At 37.6% G+C, this 22,116-nt stretch overlaps 1 protein-coding gene across 4 annotated transcripts in view; it reads left to right on the forward strand.

Moving 5' to 3' along the window:
- The window catches only part of RASA3 (RAS p21 protein activator 3), a 140,928-nt gene that overhangs the window by 43,033 nt on the left and 75,779 nt on the right, over positions 1–22,116 (forward strand). For 3 of the 4 annotated variants that reach the window (XM_034419257.3, XM_087895397.1, XM_087895396.1), the window contains exons 3-4: positions 8,239–8,342; positions 14,309–14,403. In XM_034419257.3, coding sequence (XP_034275148.1) covers positions 8,239–8,342; positions 14,309–14,403 — 199 coding nt within the window. Of the gene's footprint in view, positions 1–8,238; positions 8,343–13,801; positions 13,963–14,308; positions 14,404–22,116 lie in introns of those variants that run through there. The other variant, XM_087895398.1, reaches the window with a different exon arrangement.

The following is a 22,116-nucleotide window of genomic DNA, read 5'->3' on the forward strand; positions in this document are numbered from 1 at the left end:
CCAGGCCCGGCTTGCTGAGGGGGGGAGCAGCCCTGATGCCTTCGCTACCCCCCCCCCCCACGGCCACAGCCATCGCTGTCCGGATTTCTCAAAGGTGTGGCATATTTCAAAGGCGGCAGCTCGTGTCTGGAGGTGCCGAACAGCGGGACAGCTGTGAGAGCTTGGCCAGACCTCTCCATCATCCGACTCGCCAATGGGGGCATTTCTGTTGGGCCAGCCACCTCCCCCTCTGGGCTTTTGTGCGTAGCGCTTGGCCAAGGGAGGGGATGTTTCCCCACTGCCTCCTTCTTTCTCTTGGCCCCGCCGACAAGGGAGGAGAAAGGCCATGTTTGGGGGATGGCCACCACCCTGCAAGATCTGCCCCTGCCATTCTCTCCCAGCCCTCTTTGCAACAGCACATGTACCATGATGAAGGCGGAATGCTGTTGCCACGCAAAGGCAAGTACAGGGGTGCTTTGCTCCCGCACTAAGGCTCCGCACATCGCCACCGCAGTGACAAGGTGACAGCTCTTTCATCCCTCTGCTGTGACAGGGTGACAGGGAGCCACAGCAGAGGGGTGAAAGAGCTGCATGGGTCGCATTGTGGCTCTGTGTCGTAATGGGCTTCAGGAGAGGGACGGGACCCCTCCTCCCCCATAGTGAAGCACGCAAGTGAAAAAGTTTACTCAATCAATTCCAACTTCGTGAGATTGAGTGAAATGCGATGGAGAAATACAATTGGAGCTGGGCTGGGGCGACGGCATGCGTGCCCACAGAGAAGGCGCTGTGTGCCACGGCTGGGACGCATGCTGTAGGTTCGCCATCATGGGCCTAGCCCTAGAGTCACCCGCTGTTGCTGAAGATGGCTGTGGGGAAGAGGGTCCATAGGGATTGTAGGGCTATGGGTGAGATTAGGGCCTGTGGAGGTACTACAGCCTACATACATACATACATACATACATACATACATACATACATACATACATACATTTATTTATTTAGTCGTATTTCGATGCCGCCCAACTCCCAAGGGACATGAAATTAGGATGCATATTGCCAGGAAAACATGGGTAGGAGAAGGCCATTAATGTATGGATAGAAAGTGGCCAAGTAAGAATTATGTTCTAAAATTGACTAATACTAACAGAAAGAGCTGCACCTTTACAGATTTCCTAAGCCTCAAGAGAGTAGGGATTTGGGAACAGAATACAGAAAAAGACCCTTTCCTGCTTTTAGGAAGCAGGCCTTGGAGAGAAAGACAGAATATTTAAATTAATATATACATTTGGTAACATCTGTCTGCACTGCTGAATATTATATTCAGGAAATAATTATATAAATATGCAGTTTTCCACTGTAGCAGAATTGCCACATGTCTTACTGTAGAAGAACATGGAAGGTTCAAACAGCAGCACAAGTTTCTACTTTACTTTTTACTTAACTGTTTGCAAATAATTCTGGACCTCATGACAAAACAGCATCTTTAAAGTCTGCAGTCCCAAACTTTTGCTGCCCAATTAGGTTATAGGAATCACACACACACACCCTTTTTTTTTTTTTGGCCTTTTCTTCATCAGCCACATAGACATTGGTCTGCATTCATTTTTAACAAGCAGATTCATAACTGTCATGCCTGAAATGGGAGGGGGATTCTTTGGTATTGGGAACCAAAGCACCGTAGGCTGCCTTGTCTCAAGGTCTAATATTTGGTGAGACATGTTCATAAAAACACATTGATTGGGAGCAAACAGGGAAAAGAGCATCCATGATTAGCATTGTTAGGGATGCAGAATGATTAATTTTTCCCTTTTGTGTTTTGTTAGGCATATGGATGGAGAGCAGGATAGGTTAAAGAAGTACTTTAGTACAGTATGTGCAAGTGAACATCCAATGACAGATACACGATGAAACATGACAACATAAAATATGAAAACAATTTTTTATCACATCAGTTGACACATCATCTTAAACAACATATTCAACTTAAGGCTAAATGTGTTCGTTTTCTTTATTTTTTAATCTTTTCTAACATAGATGTTTAAAATTGGTTGGTTTTTAAAGGATTCTTGTGAATCAAAGCGAATTGATGGATTCTTTATCTCTATATATAAAAGCAAAAACCACTCATGCCATAATCACGAAATCTCCAGAACCATAAAGCCTACAAACTTGAAATTTGCCACGTATGTTCCTCGTGGCTTCTAGGTGCTCACTAAGAAAGGATTTTTTGAAATGACCATCAGAGCATTAGTATTTCCTATATTATTATTAACACACTCTGATGCTAAGGAGTTCTACTCCCCCTCCCAACCTGAAAAGAAATCTGTTCCAAATGCAAAAACGCAAGCAGAGGAGAGGAGTTTCACTTTCAGTTTTACTTTCACAGCAGGAAGCAGTTTTAATACAGAACACTTGAGCTAAGCCACGGCCAGGCTCCTTCCTGTCTCCTTCTTGCTCACACAGCAAATACTGTTTCACTTTCCAAACAGCCCTCTGATGCTAAGAAGTTCTATTCCCCCTCCCCACCTGAAAAGAAATCTGTTCCAAATGCAAAACACAAGCAGAGGAGAGGAGTTTCAGCTTCAGTTTTACTTTCACAGCAGCAAGCAGGGGATAGGATAGGGGAGGCTTCTGTGGGCAAGGCTGAGGGAGAGAAGGGGATAGGATAGGGGAGGCTTCTGTGGGCAAGGCTGAGGGAGAGAAGGGGATAGGATAGGGGAGGCTTCTGTGGGGTATGGCTGAGGGAGAGAAGGGGAGAGGAGAGGCCAATCATAACTACTCATTAATTTTCAAGCTTTAAGTGTCAATTTATCAAACCCCATCACATAATTTCGTAGCTAAGCATGGTATCCAGCTATATACATATAAAGCATATTGTTGCATACATAATGCCTTACATCTAACATTTGGGCATCATGTTAGATTAAGTTTTTTCTCTTACAATATCATTATGACATTCATATGGAATGTGTTCAGAGGCTGGGAATATTCCATCTCCCAGACACACACTTTGCAAAGTTAGAAGTATGACAGATTATGTACACTACCAAAAAAAAAAAAAAATTCCCCCTCATGCATAGAAGCAGTTCACTAATAACTGTACAGCAAAACAAAGTTCTTCCAGCTTTACAGTGACTGGGCAGCAGTCCCACCTCAAGCTTTTTTCTCTTTAGAGAAGCGTTTGAATGTAGCAGCAGCAACAGCTTGAACAAGTTTTCTCTTAATTCTTGAATATATCTCCACATGAATAGACCACTAGTACATATTATGCTCCTCCTTTTCTCTGTCAGATTTTACATCTGAACCAGAGGTGGGTTTCAGCAGGTTCTGACCAGTTCTGGAGAACTGGTAGCAGAAATTTTGAGTAGTTCCGAGAACCGGTAAATACCATCTCTGACTGGCCCCACCCCCATCTATTCTCTGTCTCCTGAGTCCCAGCTGATTGGGAGGAAATGGGGATTTTGCAGTAACCTTCCCTAGAGTGGGGAGGGAATGGAGATTTTACAGAATCCTTCCCCTGCCACGCCCACCAAGCCATGCCCACAGAACTGGTAGAAAAAAATTGAATCCCACTACTGATCTGAACCACAGCTGACACAATACCAGTCAGGCAGTTAGACATCAGGTTTTTTTCTTCCATTTCTGCCTGTTGAATCTGATACCCAGCTAAAGGTAGCTATTGGCTGATAAAGCAGATTGGGAAGAGATTGCTTTTATCCAAGCTCCTTTTAAGGGAGAAAGGAGATAAAAGGACAAAACCAGGGTGAAATGCTCCCGGTTCGGACCACCCGATCTGGTAGCGATGGCGGCGGGTGATTCGGAGTACCAGTAGCAAAAATCCCTGCCCCCCCCCCCATGCCCAGCTGAGCCGCGCAATCATCAGAGACTTTTTTTAAAAAAAATTTAAAAGCATTTTTTCTACAACCTCTCAGGCCGAAAAAAATGCTTTTAAAAGTAAAATAAAAAGCCTCTGGTGATTGCGCAGCTCAACTGGGATCATCAGAAGTTTTTAAAAGCATTTTTTACAGCCTCTTCTGCTGAAGAGGTTGTAGAAAAAAATGCTTTTAAAAGCCTCTGACGATCCCAGCTGAGTTGCCTGATCGTCAGAGGCTTTTAAAAGCTTTTTTTTTTACAACCTCTTCTGCCGAAGAGGTTATAGAAAAAATGGTTTTAAAAGTAAAAAAAAAAAAAAAAAGTTGCCCATGCCCACTCAGTCATATTACCCCCCACCAAGTCACGCCCACAGAACTGGTACTAACAAATTTTACATTTCACCACTGGGTGAAACCTTTTAGATTTCAGCAGGTTTTTTCTTCTATTAAGTTCCTGAAGTGTCTCAGGTATTGCTTATTGGTCCTACCAATGTTCACCTCTAAGCTTTCTCATTTAAAAAGTTGCATGCTGTGTAACATCTAAATAGCATTGAAAGCATTGAAATCATTTAAATTTTATTTAAATGGAACATTTTTATTTTAAAACTTCCAAATTTTTTTTGAAGTGAACAAAAGAAATGGAACTATTCCAGAGTTATTGCTATTTTTACATGAAGAAGTAGTATTGCATCTTAATTATCTTCTACTGTACATTATCTGAGACCAACCATTGACTATACTTGCTGGCAATCCCGGTAGAATCAAATGCATACAAAGAACTTTCAGTGGGGAGGGCTGGCTCCCCAGATTGCACTGCAGGCAAGTAGACCTAAGAATCTTTCTGAGCTAGAAGACTTATGCAAAGAAGAATAGGGGAAAAAATCCCAAAGCTTAAATAGAAAGTTTTTTAAAGCTGGATACAGGAAATGCTTAGAAACATGTATCTCTATCAAAGTAGGCCTTTGTATCTCTACCAAAGTACTGCCTGGAAGGGTGTCCAATTTTTGCATCTGCCATATTTCTTACTTTGAATCTGTAAACAAATTACACAGAAAAAACAAGGGTGCATTTACATTTGCAGAAGGATGTATTTAACTTTGTACCCTGTGGAAGCTGTTTCAGTTTCTACTCGTTTTAGGAATTCATTGAAACATGCAATTTGACTAAGGGAACCTAAACTTTTGCATATGATTTACTAATTATTTGTACATTGCATGTTATATTTTTCATATGCATATTTGGTTTCTGTCTGTTTTAACTCTGTGATGTAAATTCCTGCCATGGAATATAACATTTGCGGTGGCATTTTTAATTACTTTCTTTTTAAAAATAATTTAAAATCCACATGGGAGACATTCAGTTTGGGATCTCTTATTATTAGTTACTGTAAAGTTTGCAATGTAATTCTGCATTTTTAATTCTTTCATTTTGAGAAATGAAACAGTATTTTTAATTCTTAAATTTATCAAATGTTATCCAAGAGACTCTGTTGTAAGATAATATAATTGAGGGAGAAAGCCTCCAAAGCATTATTAAAATTATCAAATTTTATTCCAAGCTAATAAAAGAATTTCATAGAGTTGGGTATGAGGTTAATTGCTTATAGGTTTTACATTATAATGAAATTCAATATCTTGCAGAGCTAAAAGGTTAAATTATGAAAAAATATAATTAGGAATCCAATTGTTAAAACTACACGTTTATTACTTTCTCTTACCCAACTCTTCATCTTATCCAAGTCTTCATTTTTAATGTAAAAGAATATAAGGGGAAAAAACTAAAAAGAATTACAGCCTTGGATATGGAATTTATCTAAAAACTGGGTAAGAGTATACATGTGAAATACCTTGCCATTAAGAATGAGTCCAGAGAACTAATGTGACCTATTGGCCATAAAGCTGGATCTTAAAATACACTGATTTTACTGTTTCTCAGCCATAGTTTAGTCAGGACTTGTGAATGAATCTAATAATTGACACTTTAAAGTTAGGGAAGGATATGGGGGAAATTAATTTAATAGTTTCAGTGCAAACATATGTAATCATTTTTAACCTGATTTTAAATACAGATGTTTGTTATGCATTCAAGAATTGAAACTTGTAGTAAATATTAAATCATGAATTTTCTTATATTTATCACATATACATTTATGTGTAATTTGTGACATTCAAAGTTTCTTCTATAAGTTCCATTATCATGAAAAAGTGAACGTAGTGGGTTTATTCTATGTAAAACGTCTTGTTATGAATTATCTACATAAAGAAAGCAGATCAATTCCTTCTTTGCTCAGCTTTTAGTAGGGTCCAAAGGCTGTTTTTTAAAAGCCCGGGTATGGTTCTAAATTTCGGTTTTATTTTTTTGCATGTTTTCATTCAATTCCTTATCTAAATATTTCTCTTTCTTTGAAACTAGCTTTAAATATTTTCTGTTTGCATCTGTAGGTGTTTGTTTTGATATTTAAGATCTGTGGTCTTTACTGCTCTAAAATAATGTTATAATAATTTGATAGTTCAAGAGGTATTTTTTAGTGAGAAAGACGCACTGAGGATCAGCTTTCTCTTACAAAGAATATATTGTTCTTGAAGGTCTTCCCAGTGCCCATTTGGCTGCATTCTTCTAGCATTTATTTTTCTTCAGACAAGTAGAAATAGGAAGTGCTGCTTCTAGAAGTTGTTCTGAAATCACTGGATAACATGACTTTGTTGCCCATGTGACTGCTGTATTGGTGGGAATGTCACAACCTTCCCATATGTAGTCTTTCAGGAATTCTGTAAAAATAAGACTTTTTAAAAAAATAGGCACTCCCAACTATGTGTATGATTTTTTGCCTTTGGCATTGCTTTCTTCCAACATGGAACAAATGGATTGAAATTAATTTTTTCTTATTTAGACCTTCATTGCTAATTAAGAAAATCGTATTTACAGATAAGCCCATTAAGGGTCTAGGCTCACAACAGTTGCTACAGTATTAACCTGCATTCTGTAGGAGAGAATAGCACTTTTAGTAGTCTGGAAGAGAAGATATTGTTCAAGAATTCTTCTGAATTATAAAAATATTTTTTTGCCTTGTGCTGAATAATATTAATTCCTAGTTGGGGAAAGACACCCACCAAATGAGGGATGTAGTTCCAGTTAGCCAGATCAGACAGGAAATACAAATGAAATAAGTTGGTTCAGGATTCTGAATATGTCCAAGCATTAAACCTTGTACTAAGATCTGATATTTTAAATTGTACTTCTCCAGCTGTGTTCTCCGTTGGATTCTATTCTATATTTTCTTGCTCATTATATATATAACCCTGAAATGATTATCTGGGGATGAAAGACATCATTTGTAGGTGCTCTTTAAGTATCCTTAGAATAAATATTCTGTGCAATAGAAATATCAGCCTTCTGAATGTGGAGCCTCTGGTTGTCCATACTAATTGAGAGTTAGAGTCCTAATGTGTTTAGCAGGATAGAAGAAAGGCTATTCCTTGCAGCGTAGTGATTTCAGCTGTGCCCATAGTTTGCCAAGTTGGGAGGGAGAGAAGGGATGGAAAAGGAGATAAGACAAAGTACTAAAATACAAGAGAAAGTAGAGAGGTGTTATCCTGGCAGCTGGAGGCCATGTCCTACTCTCACAAGAGAATTAAAAAAGACAGTACGGAAAAAAAATAAAGGAATATGCAGCTATTATTTTAAGATGTTTCTAATAACATTCCAATTGCTTGTACTTGGAATGCATATAACTTGCCGACTACTGCCTATTTTTTTATGACACTCAGACTGTTTATTGAACAATGGGATAGTCTTAAACAATTACGTTGAAAAGAATGTGTCTATAAAATGGGTGGTACTTATAATTATTTTATGGCAATTTATTCCATAACAAAGGAAAAGAAGTTTGATGTATCTAGGTCACTATATACACACAGTCTGAAATGTGAGAATTGCCAAATTATCTTAATTTGTATATAAGCTTTTTCTTTTTCTAGAAAAATGCAAAACCTGTTGTCTGGAATAATACTTTAATTGTGAATATATAAAATGATATTGCAATATAATATTCTTTTAGGTTTTGCAACACTGCAAAAATAAGGCTGTATGCTTAATTTTATTAATCTTTGAAAAGGCAGTTTTGGACTTTCATTTTCAAAAGTCAAGCTATATCAAGAAAAGATCCAGCTTCCAAAGCAGTTTGGAAGATGTGATATATTATGTTTTGAAGCCACATAAGTTTGGTAGCTTTAAGCTGTGGCAGCATATAGGACAGTTAAGTGGCACAAATGAGATAGAAGTAGGCAAATTGAAGGTGCCAGGTAAAAGCTTTAATGGTAAAGTTGACAGTAGATGATTTCCAGCTTCTAACAATTGTACTAAAGTGTTTTATTTTTGTTTTACATAGCCCTTTTTATGGAGAAGACTTTTACTGTGAAATTCCACGGAGTTTTCGACATCTGTCATTTTACATTTTCGATAGAGATGTTTTCCGCAGGGATTCAATCATTGGTATGTGTTTCTATCTTAGTCCAATTTTCAGTCTTAATTATTTTCTCTAGCTGGAGAAGTTCTGTATGTTCACACATTTGTCAACAGTACTGAATAAAAAAAAGCATGTATTGTTTCCTTTTAAATGTAGCATAAACATTTCAACATACTGTTCATCATGATTGAGTTATGGTCATGTTCTTAAATAACTATATACAGTAACTATAAAGAGGGTAAAATTCCTTCGAAATAAAAATCTGTACAAGTTGTATTTCTAAGTGAGATGAAACAAGCTTTTCAAAAAGTACCTCTCTTTTGAAAAAAATAAAGCAATTAATCTGAACATGCTGTGAACTAATAGATAAAGAGATTCATCAATCCCGAATGTTGCTGAATGGATGTATTCATTTAAACTTTGGTTTAGTTTTAGTTTGAATATTTCAGTTGAATTGCAGGTTAAATTCTGTTTTGGTGATATTTTGAACATATGAAGAAACAAAGTTTTGAAAATTTTGCAGATCCTTCCTTCCTTCCTCCCTCCCTCCTTTCTTTCTTCTTTCTTCTTTCTTTGATGTTCCTTTGGTTCTCAGATTGCAAGTGCAAAGTGTGTAAAATATTAAATTTGGGGTGATTGAGAAATAGCCCAAAGTCCAAAGATGATTTATATACATTTCTGGGACAGACAGATGAAATTAAATTACAATTACAAAAGGAGGCAGGCAAGCAGAAAACAAAAGGAGTGAGTCAGGAGGACGTTTTGGAAGCAAAAAACCCCAAAGGATTAGGATGTTTCCATCTTCAGCAGACATGCTGCTAGGGATTCTCAAAGCATTGTAGCAATCAGGAAAACATTGAGCAAAGTTCAGGTAAATGGAAAAAAAGTGGGTAGGGAAATGAGGAAAAGAGAAAAGAGAGCATTCATTTAAAATATTCCTATACCGTCGTATGGTCTGGAATGCAGTTCTTTCTCTAATTTCTTAAACCTTACAATTCAGAACATGTTCTGTTATGTTTTTATTGGCTTCTGCAAATCTGCCAAGATAACACAGAGGTATAAAGAAATAGGTTTTTATTAAGGTGAGAAAGCATAAAATACAATTTAGTCTCAGTCTTTTTTCTTGGTGGGATTGAACATTGGTCTCAGCCTAACTGACCTACTGAAGCATAGTCAGGTATCCGCTGCATATTTCTCATATTTCCATGGATGTTCTTAGGGGAGAAACTCATACTTGATTTCATCAAACTATGTGCTGCAAAAGCTGAAAACATGCAAATGCTGCAGTGTATATACCTGTGTATAAGTTAGGAGACCAAGATGTGGTGGCAGCATTGATGCAATTAGGTCACTTTACTGCGGATGCCATACTATACTTTCACTTCTGGAACTAGAAAAAATCCAGAGACCTGTTGGATAACACTTGGCTATCTTGTATTCTTCTCTGGTTAAATGTAAATGTTTTAATATCAAAGTGCTTTTTAATCTTAAAAAGTTTAGTTATATGGGATAATCTAACAAATGGCAACACTAGGATATATATATATTTACATATTGAGATTCAGAAAGAAACCAAAGAAGCGCTTGAGTGGAGAATGTATTTATTTGTCAAATTTATAAGTCTGCCAGCTCCCATAAAGATTCTGGGCAGTGTGCATTACAAACAAAACAGTATAACAAGAAAAGAACAGTATGTGTCCAAAAAAACAAAGAGAGGAAACAAAAAGCTGCTTCCTGGGTCGTAATTTTTTATCATGCACATTCAATTTTATATGTTTGTATTGCAAAGTTGTGTTACCGGACTTTGTTTACAAAAACTTTCCAAAGGGTTTTTCTCTTTATCTGTGAAATGTAAGGCTGTCTTCTCTGTCTATATATTTATTAAGGGTTCAAATTGTTGTAGGATCCACGGCTGTTCTGGGCTGCTTGATTGACACTAAGCTGCCCATTTCCTCTCCCTCTGTCTCTATTTTTGTTTTGATGTAAGAGGCTTGCATAATGCAAAGTCAGTCACCATGGCAATCCCAGATAGTGCTTATTACTATTTCCTGGATGTGTAACATCCAAAAAGAGAAACATTTTGCCCATATACCTATATGCAGTGATAGGATTCAGCCAGTTCGCACCACTTCGGGAGAACCGGTTGTTAACTTTCTGAGCAGTTTGGCAAACTGGTTGTTGGAAGAAATAATTAGGGCAGAGAACCGGTTGTTAAATTACTTGAATCCCACCACTGCCTATATGTTTTCCTTCCATATAAGGCACTAGCATCCAGGATGAATGGATGGATTGAAAATTGCCTGCCAGCCTATGTGACTTAACAAAGTCAGGATTTATGATAATAAAGAGAATCCCAAACTTTTAGGGTGCTGCTTACGTCCATTTATATAACTAAATATCTTTTGACCTTCCTCTGTGTTTCAACAAATTCATCTAACAGAGATTGAATTAATTGACAGAGTTTGCCGACAAATGATTCAATAAACAGCAGGCATGAAATGGAGGGCAATTTAGGCATACACATGCCACAGACACAACTTCAGTGTTTGAACCCCTGGAACAACAATCTTTATAAGGCATATTATTATATCTCTGTGTTATAACTGTTGAAGGCAGGTTATCCATTTATACCAGAATAAATGCCCTTTTGTGCAGAGCATGGAAAATATAAGTGCAACAAAGGAGGAACCTGTGAATTCACAATAGCAAAAAAAATAAAATAATCTATCTTTTTGTAATCTGGATCCAAAACTGTCCGCCTGTACTTTGGGGTGTCTTTAGTTGGATCCAAACAAAGGTGATATTCAGCAGGTTCTGACCAGTTCTGGAGAACCAGTAGCGGAAATTTTGAGTAGTTCGGAGAACCTGTAAATACCACCTCTGACTGGCCCCACCCCCATCTATTCTCTGCTTCCCGAGTCCCAGCTGAACAGGAGGAAATGGTAATTTTGCAGAAACCTTCCCCTGGAGTGAGGAGGGAATGGAGATGGAGATTTTACAGTATCCTTCTGCCACACCACCAAACCACGCCCACCAAGCCACACCACGCCCATCAAGCCACGCCCACAGAACTGGTAGTAAAAATTTGTGAACCCCACCGCTGGATCCAAATAATGTATAGATAGGGAAGATAGCTCACACTAAGCCAAACCAAAATCTATTAGTTGTTTTCAGTGGAGAGGCATAACTATCAAAGAAAGTAAGTTGAAATGCCGCCTCCCAAAGCCCCATAGTCAATTGCAAAAGGCAGCTTTACTTGGAACAGCTTACACCCTGCGATGATACGGTACCTTAAATACCATCCAACAACAAGATCTGCCCATCCCAGGCCTTTGGGAAGGACTTGATAGATGGATAAAAATGTCAAATCTAGTCAAAACATCTGGCTGACTGTGCAACTAACCATAATAATACATTTCATATTCTAAATTTTGCAGATAAGTTTTAAGTCAGCCTTCCCTGATCAGCTATATTCAAGATATAATATAGTAGCTGAATATAATCCAGCTCACTGGATTAGGAAAGGTTGTTATAAATAATGAAGGTGGGTAATCAATTTTCTTCTGCTAATGGGACTAATCCTCCACAATATCTACCTTTGGGGTTTTCTTGCCAAGGAAATGGGAGGCAGCTTCACTCATTTAGATCTGCTTAGAAAGATGAGGAATCCCATGAAACATTGGGAAGGGTTTAGAGAAGGGCTAAAATCTTGAAAATGGCTTTTTTCCTTGCCCGATGGGATACTCCACTGGAATTCAGTCCTACATATGAATGGAAAGTGATTCTCCATGCATAGACGTCTAATTAGGATCCACACAATTACCAATATAAAGGTAGTCTTCCACTTACAATTGACCCTAAAATTTTGGTTGCTAAGCAAAACAGTTATTAAGTAAGTTTTGCCCCACTTTATGACCTTTCTTGCTACAGTTATTAAGTGAATCACTTTAGTTGTTAAGTTAGCAACACGGTTGTTAAGTAAATCTGGCTTCCCTATTGAGTTTGCTTGTCAGAAGGTCACAAAGATGATCACAGACTCCAGGTTACTGCAGCTGTCTTAAATACATACCAGTTGCCGAGGGTCTGAATTTTGATCACATGACGCAGGGATCTGCAACGGCCATAAGTGTGAAAAACTGCCATAAGTCACTTTTTTCAGTGCCAATGTAACTTGAATTGATGACTAAATGGATGACTGTAAGTCGAGGATTACCTATAATACATTTTCTCTGAAGTAATTTAATGTATTTAATATGAATTGACTTCAGTGCTTTTATGTTTACGGCTTTGCTAAGCCTGTTATATAAAATAATATGATATGTACTGTCATGTGATATTCTGACAAGCAAAATCGATAGGGAAGCCAGATTTACTAACTTTAGGACACTATTTAGGAAAGTATTGAAATGGTTCCTTTTTAATATGATAGGTAAAGATAAAGATTCCCCTCACACATATGTGCTAGTCATTCCCGACTCTAGAGGGTGGTGCTCATTTCCGTTTCAAAGCCAAAGAGCCAGCGTTGTCTGAAAACATCTCCGTGGTCATGTGGCCAGCATGACTAAACACCAAAGGTGCATGGAACACTGTTACCTTCCCACCAAAGGTGGTCCCTATTTTTTCTACTTGCATTTTTTACGTGCTTTTGAACTGCTAGGTTGGCAAAAGCTGGGACTAGTAACGAGAGCTCACACTGTTATGCGGCACTAGGGATTTGAACTGCTGAATTGCCAACCTTTCGATCGACAAGCTCAGCGTCTTAGCCACTGAGCCACTGCGTCCCTTTTTTTAATATGATAAAAGCATTCAAAAGAAAATTTAATGGACTATTTAGACATTGCCTGTCTGGACTTGCTGGTGCTCAGAAGCGAAATGGGGTTCAGCCTGGATGATATTTGGATGAGAAGCTTCCGGAGAGTACCAAGAGTGTAGGCTAGATGAAAAACATCTTGGTAGTTGTACAGTGGCCAATAAACTGTGTGACCTGTCCATGAATGTATCAGGAGTTGAAGCCAACTTCTAGGAGATTGGGTTGATTTAACTATGGGACATTTAAAAGAGGCTTTGAAAATGCTGTAGGCCAAATTCTGGGAACTTAGAAAATAGATTAACAACAGAATTCTTAGCAGCAGTGCAATGAACAGTTCAGCCTCTGTGACCTTCAGTTAAAAACAGGAAACATGCTACATCATCTGATCGTTTAGCACTTATCTGAAAGAATAAAAGGGTCTTATACCGGGTGCCCTTCATGTGACAGATGCACAATTATTTCTGGCCTAATTTACAAACTAGGAAGACAGATGAGAAGCCAAAGCTTTCATTTATGTAGCAAATATAAATTGAGTATTCAGTCATGAGAATTTCTTAAGTGAAATGTTTAGATAGAGTGAAGTTACTTCCTTTGATCAACAAAGGATGTATGCAAGAATATTGCCCAATGGGAAAATATGCTATTGACTAGGATTTACAATTTACTTTTTGTCATAGTATTATTAATCACATTGTGTGAAAGCTGTGCAAGACAGCCTCTCAGATCTTCCAGTTTGCGTTTGCTTTTGCTATTGCAACCTCCCTTCCTATACTGTTTTCAGAGAATTTATTAATTGACAAAAGTAGCTTTCAGGCTGAGAGAAAATCCAGACCATTGTAAGCTTTTCTCCAAGATGAAGAACTTGATGTATAATATTATTAGTAAACTTGGTTGATTTCATAATTGCTCTTTAAACATTGTTTGAACAGTTAGTATCTAAAGCATGTACTTTTCTATTATGCAGAAATAATATTTTAAACAAAATCATTTTACATATTGTTTTACCTAAAATATATATTGTAACTTTCCCAATTTGAAACCTTTAATTCTTGGAATTTCCAGCCAACATGGACTTTTGCTAAGGGAATTGCAGTTGTAATACTCTATATTCCAAAGTAAATAAGGCTGTTATATAACAATATTTATATTCATCAAGATGCATTCAATTTGATCTATTTGCAGGAAAAGTAGCAATTTTGAAGGAAGATTTGCAGAAATATCATAATCGAGACACTTGGTTTCAACTGCAACATGTTGATGCTGATTCAGAAGTGCAGGTAAGATTGTCTCTTCCATGGTCTTTATGATTATGGTGGCTGTCACAATTGAATGTTTTTGGATCCCATTATTTTTGAAAATTTTATAGATCAATGTAACTGCATGGTGGATGTTTCAGTCAATGCCTGGATAATCACATCTGTACATGTATCCCAAGAATTTAATTTTATAAAAAGTTGCTGTGTTGTAATAAACATACTATGTTAACATGGTATTTGTATCAGCGGAAACCACTATATTTCCTTCCGAGTGGAAAGAGGAAATATTATGAAGTCTCAGATAATTCGTTTAACTTTTGTTAAATAGGAACTACTGCTTATAAGTGATATTCTGTGTGACATAGAATAATGTTTGGAGTTTACTTGATAAGGTTATCAGTTGATCACCTAATGATCACTGAGATACATTCATGTAGATGTTAGACAAATCTGCTTATTCTGGAGGAGAACAGACAGTCCAAAATCACCCTTGTCTCACTGAATATGTGGGAAGACTCTTAAATTAAATTAAATTATCCAGATATGTTTGGAAACATTATTGTGCCCATATCCAGGTAGAAGACAGAGATATCTAGTCTTGACATGATGGGAAATTATGATATAATCTACAATGTCAGAACAGATAAAACTGAAAAAATTAACACTTAGGTCCTTGTTTATTTAACAGTTATTTAAAAAACCATTATTTCATAATTTTAGCTATGTCGAGGCACAGTGGATTTTTAAATATATTTCCAAAGAACAGTAGTACAGGAAGACCATATTATATATTTTAGTGCACCCCCTCCTCTTTACATTTCAAGCTACCGGTAATCCTTTTAGAACGTTTTTGAAGTATGCATCAAACATGAAAATATCTATTTTACAGAATTAATGTCATTTTATATTCAACACTTTTAATATTCTCTAAACTTCTTAACCATTGGTTTGTTAATGAGGGATATGCAAACTTTCTATCCCAAAGACCACGCAAACAACTAAGTTCTTTAAAGTTTTTCTCTTACATTAAAATCTTTCTCTTTTTTCCTTTGAGTTATTTAAATTCCAGTTTTTCTGTGTACAGTTTTTTTCACTTACCTTCACTTTAATAGTTTCATTGCATATAAAAGGGCTTTGCTATCCTTCCAGAAGCAGGGAAATGCTTGTTAAATTGGGAAAATTAAAATACAATTATTATTTTTTGTTTTTTAACCCATACTATTTTATATGAGAAAGTTCTAGAATTTAAAATCTGTTAGCGATGTAGTAATCTTGTAGTGAAACAAAAATAGTAGTGATCAAAACAATAGCCTAAGTGTTTTGAATACTTTTAAGTATTCAAGTACTAATTTAGCTATGGATTAGATAATTATGGCTGGAAAGCTTATTCCATTTTTAGATACTTTATTAGATCTTAATATTGTTCCAGATAAATCTAATATTTATACATGGAAAATGTTACAAGCTTACGTTAGAAAAATATAAGTCAGTTTATAAATCTTCCATAGCAAGAGTACATTTTGTTACCATTCCTTATCACACTTGTTCCTAACTATTTCTTAGAATTTCCAATGGTATCCGCAGCAAACTACAATGGTACCAAAATAATCACAAGCATATCATAATATACTGTGGTGCAGTGAGTGGTATATTGAGTGGTGCAGTGGTGCAAAATATAATAATATACTGTAATTTGATAATTAGATACTTGCATTGTATTCAAACACGCTTGACCTACATTATCATTGCTGTAGTTTTACAAATCCTTATACCTTTTAATAACATTTGTTAGAAAAGTTCTACTAGAGTACTAGACTCCTTACTTTTAACAAAACCAAGCTGTTTATCAAACTGCATCTTTCAGGAAATAATACACATTATTAAATCTATTAAAACATGAAAAATGTTCCTGGTGGTTGTTTGATATCTTCTGTTAGAGACTTATAATAATGCTTTTTGAATAAAGTTTTTCCAACTTCCTTTAATGAATTGGGATTCCTCGAGCTTTTTGTTCAAAAGTATACAAACTAGTGATGGTATTAGCTTTGATTGTATGGATTCATAAAATATTAGCAAGCTACAAATGTATTTATAAGACCACTCCCTTACAGTTTGTGAATTATTAGTTTTTCTAATTACTTATTAGTTTACTAATAGATATTTTAGGTATCAATTCAGGGGAAAAAAATTAAACAGCAATGCTAATTTTGAGGAGACCTGATCCACATCCATCTATTTGGCTATTCCTTTTTGGGCTGCATGTGGTCAACTGGAAATTAGAAATCAAATGTAGATAAGCATGCTGCAGAGCATGAGAGAAGCTGAGTTGGTCAAGTTCTATGTTCTCTTCGCTTGCCTGGAACAGCCTGAAGAGCTGAGGTGACAGAGTTTGAGGATATCAATTCAGGTTACATTGGTTCAGCCCTCCACAACAGTCCCAGTTTCTTAGGTAGCCCCTTGGGAAAATTAATTGCCCCTCAGGGTCTTAAGGGATGCCTTTGATATGATGCAATTCAAATTTGGGGATCAAATGTTGGCCATATGTCTATTTCTTTTGTAACTAACTGGATTAAAATATGCAATTCTGATTCACTTACCAAACTTACTACAAATAATTCTTCATCTGTCAAAATGCTTCCAAGATGTCTTTTAATTTAATATGGGGTCCATTGGTATGTCTAAACAGGCAATCAAAGAACATTTGGACCATAAAAATGCTTTATGTGGATGAACAGTTATTATATGCTAGTGATATTTTATGCGTAATTGATAATTACGTTGTATACTAAAATGTTCTGATTTAGTGTAATAGTTTGGTGAATAACTGTTACTCACATACATCTTCCTTACTATAATGTGTTTATTGAGATGTGTTAAAAATTAGACCTTAATTTAATATTTGAAATATCCTAGAATAATTACCCAAGAAAATTATCATCTTTATATATACTGTAATTATTATTTTTTTATTAAATCTGATATTTTGAGTCTTTAGGAAAAGATTTAAATTAAAAAATTTTTAAAAAATTAAATACAAGATTGATATATGTATCCAGGACTTTTAGCTGTTAAAATCCAAGTGATCAAGTCAGCAAACCTTTACGTATCCTTAATATCTTGGAAGAGGCTTGGTCTTCTTTATTCTTTTCAGGCTAATGGAATGGTGGGGATAAATTATATAGATGGATTCAGGATTCTCTATCAGCCAGAATGGTAACTCTCTAAACTTGAACAGAACAGAATTTGATCTAGGAGGAGAACCTGTTAAAGTTAAATCCTTCTGTTTAATCCTGTTAAATCTTTCTGTTAAAGAAGGATTGAGTTAAAAATGGCTTAGGTCATGCCAAGGGTTCTGCCAAGGTTTTTTTAAAAAAAATCTCTAGTGCATCTGTATGAAAGGGAGAATTTCTTAGAAAATTGCTAAATTCTCTATTCTAAGTCCCTCTCCTTCCTGGTCATTTGATACAAGAGTGGAGCTATAATTAAGTGTCTTAAAATAATTTGGGAAGTCATGGTTTGCATACCTCCCAATCTTATTTAGTGAAATTTCTACTGTATTTCCAGCACTATCAGCTGCAAGGTATTTTTGGAAGAGATTGAGATACGAAAAGTTGAGTCTTAGCTACACGATAAGGTCATGGAATAATATAAAATTTAGGTTAATCTATGTCTCAAAATTACTGGTACTGTTTTTTTTACATCCATGGCTCGTAAGGATACTTTAGATCAGCTAATTGGTAATAGGATTTTTTTCAAATTATTTGGCATAGTTTAAGAGGAACGGATTGTCTGAAACTGAATTTTTTTATTTCATTTCTGATTTCACAGTTTAGTTTAGATCAGGCATATCAAGCCTGTGGCCCTGGACAGATAGTAATGCAGCCCCACAAGATCTAAATTTTTAACATTATGATATGACAGGTAGTCCTTGATGTACTACTACAATTGAAATGTTGTATGTTGAGGACTACCTGTATATCAAATATATATTTAATATGTGACCCAAGGCAATTGCTTTTCACCCAATGTAGCCCAGACAAGGCAAAAGCTTGGACACCCTTATTAGATACATTAACTTCTAAAACTCCTGAATTGCTTTCACCATTGAAATATATTTTGATTTATTCCAAATTCATTGTATTTTTATAGATAATTAAAGAATAATCTTTAGAATATATTTAAGTTTAAGTATCAGATAAATTTGAATGAACGTAAAACAGATTGTGGGGGGAAGCATTTCTCCCTTTCTCTCCTAGCCTCCTGTTTTTTTATCTCACCCTGTTTGTCTATTGCAATGTTAGCATTTAAATCGGAATATCCTTGGAATAATTTTATTTAAATCGCTTTATAAAATGCTAATGTTCTGATACATCAAAATAGCTCCCTCATCTATTATTTTTGCAGCATATGTAATAGCCATTGATACATGTTAAATTGGACTTGGACTTAACTAATATAACAGCAGGAGTTGAAAACAAACACAGTGTTCATAGTATTTATTTCCTGTGAGACATGAGAAATCTCCTTTGTCTTGTGAAGTGAGTCAATATTTATATGGCCTTTATGTGTTGCCAATACTCACTATATTGTTGATATACAAGCAGATGAGGGACTTGCTTTCTTGGAGACTGCTGATTATTTATAGCATGACTCCTTCTATTTTTGCAGTACATTACAAAAAAAAGTACTTATTTAGGACATGGATTTTAAATGCTAATTATAAATGCTAGAGTATTTTTATGCAGTTTATCACTTCCTCTATTTTTGCTTTGTAAAAGTCAGCTTCTTTATGTTTGGAGCTTGATTATAAATATTTACTTCAAGTGGTTTGCATTATGTTATATTCTTGTTTTTTATGGTTTTATCTCTGTGTTGTAAATTGAAAGGACAGTTTTGACCTTGTGCAGTGTAAAAATGTTGATAAATACATAAAATATGTATTTATCACTTAGGTATATTTAGTCTGAAAATTTATAGATTGCCCTATTGGTAGCTTTGAAATCATTTAAAAATATCTCTAAAATATTTAATCTAAAAGTACCCTGTTTCCTCCAAAATAAGTCATCCCCTGATAATAAGTCCAATCGGGCTTTTGAGCGCATGGCAATAAGGCCAAGCATTTATTTCAGGGTTCAAAAAAATATAAGACAGGGTCTTATTTTCGGGGAAGCCCGATAGAGGTTTAAGCAATGTATTGTGCAATTTGCAATAATTTACAGAGAGCACCAACTAAAATAATTAAAAGGAATTTGAAGTAGTTAACTTTATAATATTAAAAGATCTGAAAGAATAACAATGGCTTTAATGTTGAAAACATAATAAACTACCTCCCAATTTACTGTCACTGAGGAGGCTATTTCAGAGCTGGGAACAGCGTTGGTGAGATTACCATTAAATTATGCAAAGTGAGGCTATTCTTACTCATTAATGAAAAATTAAGCATGGACCTAGTTGATACTTGGATGGAAAATCATTAGCCTCCATGGATCTAAAGATTGGAGTAGGAAGTAAAGAAAAATATCCTAAAAGAGGGCAGTACCAATCATTTCCATAGTGTTGATAAGAAAACTGTGTGGATGTATCCATAGGTCACCAGAAGCTGAACTAAATTTAATGGATGCTTTATGTGTTATACTGTTGGCACTTCTGAGATGAATAAGAAAGATTTCTATTAATATTAAATAGTTTTACAAAGACAATTCTTTCACTCAGTTGTAAAGTTATCAGTTGTCTGCAAATGTTCTATTCTTTTGATGGCCATTCTTACTAACATGGACTCTCAGTTCAGTTTAGAGCTCATTCTAAGATGATGCAGATCTGGACCAGATCTTGGAAGACCTGAGAGACGGGAGACATTTCTAGAAAAAGCCAAGATTTTCAGCAGATTAGAATAGAGCATGGATGTCAAACTCGAATGCGTATCTTGACGTATTGTGACCTTTTTTTGCCTTTGCGGAGCTGGAGTGGCGTGGCCTGCATATGACACATCTGGTCTGCGGGCTGCCAGTTTGACAGGCCTGGAGTAGAGTATAACCATATAAAAACCTCTATGCTTCTTCCTCTACTATGGGATATTCATAATATATAAAGAAGTCATAAAATCTTAAATATGCGTTATCTGTTCTTTCATAATACTGAAGTCATAACAGTGGATGTGGACAGGGTTCTGGGTAAGATTAGTGCCGCCACGTGTTTATTGGACCCGTGTCCCTCCTGGTTGGTACTGGCCTCCCGGGAGGTTACACGAGGCTGGCTCCAGGGAATTATAACTGCTTCTCTGAGCGAGGGTGCCTTTCCTGCCGCCTTGAAAGAGGCGGTAGTGAGGCCCCTCCTCAAGAAGCCTTCCCTGGACCCGGCTGAATTAGCCAACTACCGTCCGGTCTCCAACCTTAGTTTTGTGGCGAAGGTTGTTGAGAGCGTGGTGGCACAACAGCTTCCCCGACACCTGGATGAAGCTATCTATCTGGACCCATACCAGTCGGGCTTCAGGCAGGGGTACAGCACAGAAACGGCATTGGTCGCGTTGGTGGATGATCTCTGGAGGCCTCGGGACAGGGGTTGCTCCTCTGTCCTAGTCCTATTAGATCTCTCAGCAGCTTTTGATACCATCGACCATGGTATCATGCTGCAGCGGTTGAGGGGGTTAGGAATGGGGGGCACCGTTCTGTGGTGGTTCTCCTCCTTCCTCTCCGACCGCTCGCAGTTTGTGTTGGCAGGGGGACAGAGGTCGACCTCGAGACATCTCGAATGGGGAGTGCCACAAGGGTCGGTCCTCTCGCCCCTCCTGTTCAACATTTATGTGAAGCCGCTGGGTGAGATCATCCGTGGTTTTGGGGTGAAGTGTCATCTGTACGTTGACGACACTCAGCTGTACATCTCCACCCCAGACCACCCCAACGATGCCCTTGATGTGATGTCTCGCTGCCTGGAGGCCGTGCGGGTCTGGATGGGGAGGAACAGGCTCAGACTCAACCCTTCCAAGACCGAGTGGTTGTGGCTTCCGGCGTCCTGATATAGTCAGCAGGTGCCATCGCTGACTATTGGGGGTGCATCTTTGCCCCCCACAGAGAAGGCTCGCAATCTGGGTGTCCTCCTGGACGCACGGCTGTCTTTAGAAGAGCATACGATGGCCGTGGCCAGGGGGGCCTTTTATCAGGTTCGCCTGATTCGCCAGTTGCAGCCCTTTCTGGACCGGGACGCCCTGCGCACAGTCACTCACGCCCTTGTTACCTCCCGGTTGGACTATTGTAATGCTCTCTACATGGGGCTCCCCTTGAAGAGCACTCGGAGGCTCCAACTGGTCCAGAATGCGGCCGCGCGGGTGGTTATGGGTGCAACCCATTGCGCCCACGTGACAGCCCTCATGCGCGAGCTGCACTGGCTCCCAGTGTCTTCCGGGTGCAATTCAAGGTGTTGGTCACCACCTTTAAAGCGCTCCATGGCACAGGACCCGGGTACCTTCGAGACCGTCTTCTGCCACCAATAGCCTCCCACCGACCAGTCCGCTCCCACAGAGAGGGTCTCCTCAGGGTGCCATCGGCCAAGTCATGTCGGCTGGCGACACCCAGAGGGAGGGCCTTCTCTGTGGGAGCCCCAGCCCTGTGGAATGAACTGCCCCCGGAAATTCGTAAGATTTCTGACCTCCGGGTATTTCGCTGCGCACTCAAGACCCTGTTGTTCCACCAGGCTGGGTTAGCAACATAATTTTAAATTGGATGTTTAAAATTTTTGGGG

Source organism: Pantherophis guttatus, chromosome 5 (assembly GCF_059756535.1).
Source record: "Pantherophis guttatus breed Tessera chromosome 5, ASM5975653v1, whole genome shotgun sequence".
In the NCBI taxonomy this organism is placed as follows: domain Eukaryota; kingdom Metazoa; phylum Chordata; class Lepidosauria; order Squamata; family Colubridae; genus Pantherophis; species Pantherophis guttatus.